Genomic DNA, 6,000 nt, shown 5'->3' with positions numbered 1-6,000 from the left:
AGCGTTTATATTGGTTCAATGGGGGCAATAATTTACTCTGATTTCCTATTTATCTATGTTTGCACTTAAATACCAAGACCTTCACATACAGAATCCTTCTACTGGGTGTTCAGCTAATCAGAAAATATAAAGACCTTTTATTTTTGTTTTTTAGAAGTAAGAAGTAAATGTTAATTTGGTACATGCTGGAGAACAGATTTATTTTATTTTTTTTCCTTGTTTTTTGTTTATTTGGCAGTAAAACACTCAATCTCACTTAAGGGTGATCTCAGTCGAATTCCAAGGGAATACAAGTCCATTTTACAAGCTAGCACCTTCATGACAGTCTCAGCAGAGAACTTGCAGACAGTTGAACTATGCCTCCACCTCTTAACCAGAATATTAATAATTCGTGTATTATAATGGTATTTTTGCCATTCATAACATTTACATTTTCATGAAAAATGAACAATGGGATGTGTGCTGGGATTTAGTTTCATGTGTTTACAGTGATATGCTCTTCAACAGCTGTATGAAACAAACTGCAATCCCTTTCCAGACTCAGCTGCAAAATGAACTAGATGTTCTGCCCCACAGGCAATCATGCCACTCTTTTTTTTTCATCATGGATTAGGCACTAATATGCTGTTCAGTCAACCGTATCTTCTATATGGAACCAGGAACCCTAATGAAGCTTATGTTTAACGAGACAAAGACTCTGCCTTGTTAAATGAGAGAGAGAGAGAGAGAAAGAACAGAACTTGTCAGGGATTCAGTGATCATAACACGTATTTATAAAATAAACTGAACATAGATACTAAAGCGTAACATTTAACTACTCTTAACAAGCATAGAAAAAAACTATCTTTCACTGTCTGGTGGTTTACTATTCAGTTTTCCTTAGCAACTGAGTTGTGTCTGTGAAAAAAATTCTCAGCAGCTCATATTTTTGCTGTTTTGGAATTTGTTTGGAGAATGCAGAACAAGAATTTTAACAAAATGTAACAGTGGTGGAACTGGGACAGCAGCCTTGAGTGCTAACTTGTCAGGGGTGGGGAATGCAGCACTAACGTCTGCTGCTGCAGCCCCCACCCCCTGTCTAAAATTAGACAGATAATTTTACTCTCTTTCTACATTTCATTTCTCAGAAAATGCTCCTGGAAGATTCTTTTTAACTTATCCAGTAGTGTATTAATGTAAAATATATTAGTCAAGGATAATAAATAGTGTCTGTTTTGTTGTAACAAAATATTTCAGTGGGTTGTGCCAAAATGATAAAATAAGGCTTATGAACAACCCTAATTTTGGAGATGTCCAGAAAATAGTTGTAAAATGCAAACCTAGGTTTAGATTTGAATTCCCCCAAATTTGTGTGCACTCAGATCTTGGGCTAAATTCACTTCTGGTATGAAAATGGTGTAATTTGTTTGATTTTGATCCTTGATTAACATTTTTGAATTTCAGTGAGTTTATGCCAGTTTAAGCCAGACAAAAATTTTCTAAGATTTAGAAAATAAAAAGTTTGGCTCATTAATTTGGGGAGGGTAAGAAGGATAGGAGGGTCACTCAGTCGAATATGAGGCATATGAAAGTCTTGAGAGCCTAAGTCAGTGGTTCTTAACCTTTTTAATGGAGACACTCTTCAATAGCCTTGAGGCACCTCTCAGAAAATGCTAACTCCTATTAGTTTCCACTTGTTTTTTTTGGCTATAGAAAAATAATAGAGCAATGTTTCTGTTGTATTCTGTTGCAGGTCAGAATGGTTTTAACACTGTGGATTCGTATTTGAAATTTCTGGGTTTATCATACAAATTATGTTTGCTCACCTAACAGTGCTAATGTTGTGTGGCACCCTTGAAAGAATCTGAAAGTACTCCCTGGTGCCCTGGTACACTGGTTTAAAATCACTTGCCTAATTCAACAGAAACATCCACACAAATGCAGAGGACATTGGCTCTTGGAGATTGGTTCTTGTTTAATATTAAAAATGTTTAATATTAAAAAAGTTTCCGTATAACAACAGTCACTTTATTTTCATCGAGGATGAAGTAGAGTAATTGCTTTCCTTGATTTCATATTCTTCTTTCATATTCTTTATTTTCAGACTTTCTTCGAGTGGCAGTTGCTCATTGTTTAGTACATCATATTCCTCCCTGGAGCTTTACGTTACCTTGCATGTCACCAAATGAGACGTCTATCATACCAGTGCCTTCTGGAGCTGTAGAGACCAACTCCTGTTTGAATGGGGGCTGTGGAATGGCTGATACCAACCCAGTGGTGGGGGTGACTGAACAGAGTTTTCTTTGCTGCCTTTGGAATGATATAAACATAAATTGTTCTTTGTACAAACCAAGCATGGAAACAAAGAGTTTTATTTCTACAGAAATAAGTGTCTTAGCTTCTCTTCACACAGGTAGGTTTGTAATGTAAGTGTTTAAAGGAATTTGGTATTGGACCTCGCAGTTTCTTCATTTTTCAAGCATTTTGGCTGCTTACATACATTTAAAAAAATGGCATTTTACTTAAAATGCCATGCGCCCCTGTGCCAAACCCAGCACATGCCCAGAAGAGGCATCATGTTAGTTGGACCTGGCTCTCCCAGCATCTGTATAGATCGGGTGCTTCAGCCAGGCTTTTATGGCACGTTTATCTAATAGCTGATTGAATCAGCTACTAGCTAAAAATGCCAGGAAGCCCCACTGAAGCACCTGATCTATACAGATGCTGTGGAGCCAGGTTGAACTAATGCGCTGCTGCTTCTAGTAAAGTGCATTTTCCCTCCTCACCCAACATCTGTCCTTTATTAATTACTTTTTTCCATTTGTATTGGGTCCTGTACAAGCATGAAGGAAAATCTTTGCCTCAGAGAGACTGCAATAGAAAAAATAATGATAATGAAGTCAGTGGCAAAATTACCTTTGATTTCAGTAGGGTGGGAATTTAATCCATCCAACATGGCCTTCTTTGTTAAATAAGTCATTTTGTGAAGTATAACCATAATAATTTTGTCGCTTTCTCATACCTTATACTGGTTGGTAGAGCTGTAACAAAAAAAATTGGCAAATGACAGAAACTTACACACACACACACACACACACCCTTTCCTACCTCTCTCCATTTGTATTGGTAAGCAGAACTTTTTGTAATTGACCTTAATTATGTCCTTCTTTGTATCTGAACAATATAGTGAGTAATTGCCAGGCATATCATGGCTAAGATCTTAATCTTTAAAACACTACATATATGCATGTGCTTTCTATAAATTCATTCAAACTCAAGGAGGCCCCTTCCTAAAATTTGCAGGGATGAGGCCCAGACGTAACTGCAGATGGGAAAATGTCAGTTTTTTCCTTTTTCACTTCCTGTTGTTTCTGTCCGGCCCAGCAAGTACATTGATGGTTAAAAATACCGTATTGACCTGAATCCAAGCTGACCCTGAATTTAAGATGACCCCCCAATAATTAGATTTTATACATGAAAAATTTATAAATGATACATACATCATTCATGTATAGAATCTAATTATTGGAGGAGTGTCTTAAAATCATCCCCACCGCTGCAGTGGGGAAGGCAGTGGTAGTGCGGCAGGTGGTAGGGAAGTCAGTGTGGGGGGACAGGAGGTGGGGGGCAGGCAGGGGAGGGAATAGTTGGGATGGAGGCAGTGGGGGTAGGGGACAGGCAGCTTGACCTCTGATGCTTTCCCCCACCCCACTCAGTTAACCTCCCTAGTGCCTATCCCCACTCTTCCCCCACGACAGCCACTGCCCCCCTCATGTCCTTCCATCCCCCCTAACCTTTCTCCAGTGCCAATAGGCTCTGTCCCTGCTCCAGCCTGGGGTTTGGCCCCATAGCAGGGGTGCTGGCTCCACACCTAAGTGGGTACGGAGCCTACTGGTGCCAGAGCAAGGGCAAGGGGTTGGAAGGGGAATGGGGGGAGGGGGCAGGGAGAAACTGCGGTGGGAGGAAAAAGGGGGGGGCGGGAATGGCCAGAAGCTGTTCTGGCGGGAAAGGCAGGGGTGCAGAGGTGGGGGTTGGGGCAGGCAGGCAGCAGCTGCGGCTCTGGCCCCAACCCAGGGCTGTGGATGGAGGCAAAGCTAGAGTCGAAGCAGCTGCCTATCATCCCATTGCCTCCTGCCTCCGCTGCCTCATACTTGATTCCAGGATGAGGGGCTTTCCCCAACCATGTTAAATGGGGGGGAAAACCTCATCTTGGAATCAAGTAAATGTTGTATTGGTGGATTTATTTTAGCTTTTCAAATGTTTTAGGTTTCAGTGTGCTTTAGAAAGCATTAAAGTCTTTCTTCCTGTTTAGATTTGAGCTGGAACACTGAATGTTGGACTAAAGGAGATCTGGAACAGCTAGTCTGTATCTTGAAATTGTCTAAGTTGCATGTGAATGGCGATTTGAAGGTTCATCTTTTATATGCTCTGTAAGTACGAAATGTATTAAGTTTGCCATTGTCAGCAGTAGAAGTGAAAGGATTTCCTAAAGTATAAGTAAACATGCCACAGGTTTACAGTTCAAAAATAGTATTTCTCATCTGTAACGTTTTGATAGCATTAAGTCTTTTAGTGGATAAAATATCCATTTTGACTGCTGGCCTGTTTGTTTTAAGATCATTTTTACCTAGGACAGCAAGGTATTGTCATATATGTTTCAGTGTTTAAATGGTATATGGGTAAGATGAAATTTCCTTTCTCTTTTTGTCCTTTCCTCATATTTATGAAACTGCTTATTTTGTTTTGGCTAAGTCAAAGATGCTTTGCATCAACATATTTATTTTTGCAACCCTTAATTCTTTTTATACTTAAACTTGACTGTGGTCCTGTCTGCTTTAGCTTACACCTATTCTGTTGTGTGTCTCAGTAATTTATCATGGTACAGTAAAAGCTTTTTATCTGACATGAGTGGGGTAAAGGGGGATTCTGGTTATCTGGGCTTGCACGCGGCAGTGGCAGTGGCGCGGGGTGGTGGCTGGCAGCGGTGGCCTCCACCACCGCCGCATGCAATCTCCTGCGCTTCCTCTGTGAAATCAGAGCTCCTCCAGCTTCCTTTGCTCACTAGGATGCAAGTCCAAACCCCTCATACCTCACCCCCAGCCCCCCCCCCCCGGCTGGTTCCCCTAACGCCCCACCCACAGCCCTCTGGCCCTGCTGGTGCCCCTCGCACCTCATCCACAGCCCCCCCCACCCCTGCTGGTGCCCCTAACTCCCCACCCACAGCACTTCACCCCTGCTGGTGCCCCTCACTCTCCGCAACAGTCCCCAGGGCCTGCTGGTGTCCCTCACTCCCCAAATGCAGCAGCCCACCCACAAGCCCTGCCAGCGGGGGCTACCAGCTGCCAGGACTATGGGGCCAGGGACCCAGATCTGTATCCCCCCCACCCCCCACAGCAGCACTGTGGGGGGGCTGGTGTGAGCTACCTGCTGAGGGCTTAGGGCTCCCCACTCTGATGTTCTCCCCCTAGGGCCTCCACAGCCTAAGAGGCAGGACCCAGTGTGGTAAGGCAGAGCAGGGCCAGGCAAGGTAGTTCCTTGCCAGTGCAAGTCTTGCGCTGCCCTGGCAAGGTGCCCCCTGCCTGCCCAGCAGCAGTGGGGGACACAACTCTGCACCACGACTTCTGCTGCTGCCAAGAGGGCAGGGGGCACCTTGCCACAGTGGCACAGGGTTTGCAGCAGCAAGGAGCTTCCCTGTCTGGCCCTGCTCTGCCTTACTGTGGTGGGTTCCCCACACTGGGCTGCGGTGGCCCCAGGGGGAAGGGCAGCAGGGCAGGGAGCCTGAGCCCACAGCAGGCATCCTGTCCCTGCTGCGCACACAGATCTGGGGGGCACGTGCCCCCTTGCCTCTCTCAGGAGTGCACACAGCAGTGGGGAGCCCGTCCCTCCTCCCCTGCCCTTCCCTCCCTATGGGAGCCTCTATCCCTCCTTCACCCACCAGAATTATCTGCAGGAGCTGCTCTTCAGGCTCCCTGGCAGCCATGTGCATGTGTGAGCATGTACATCACATGGCATCCCCTGCCT

At 44.4% G+C, this 6,000-nt stretch overlaps 1 protein-coding gene across 4 annotated transcripts in view; it reads left to right on the top strand.

Moving 5' to 3' along the window:
• LEPR (leptin receptor) overlaps nucleotides 1-6,000 on the top strand; it is a 73,445-nt gene that overhangs the window by 6,572 nt on the left and 60,873 nt on the right. For all 4 annotated transcript variants that reach the window (XR_002099626.1, XM_019528438.1, XM_019528437.1 and 1 more), the window contains exons 2-3: nucleotides 2,084-2,392; nucleotides 4,292-4,409. Coding sequence is in view for 3 of the 4 variants with exons in the window: in XM_019528438.1 (XP_019383983.1) it covers nucleotides 2,084-2,392; nucleotides 4,292-4,409 (427 nt within the window). In the remaining variant the exon portion in view is untranslated. The remainder of the gene's footprint in view (nucleotides 1-2,083; nucleotides 2,393-4,291; nucleotides 4,410-6,000) is intronic.

This window comes from Gavialis gangeticus, unplaced genomic scaffold (assembly GCF_001723915.1).
Source record: "Gavialis gangeticus isolate Ggan-Ray unplaced genomic scaffold, GavGan_comp1, whole genome shotgun sequence".
Lineage (NCBI taxonomy): Eukaryota > Metazoa > Chordata > Crocodylia > Gavialidae > Gavialis > Gavialis gangeticus.
Note: the sequence above shows the minus strand (reverse complement) of the source record. Positions and strands in the feature narration are given on the sequence as shown.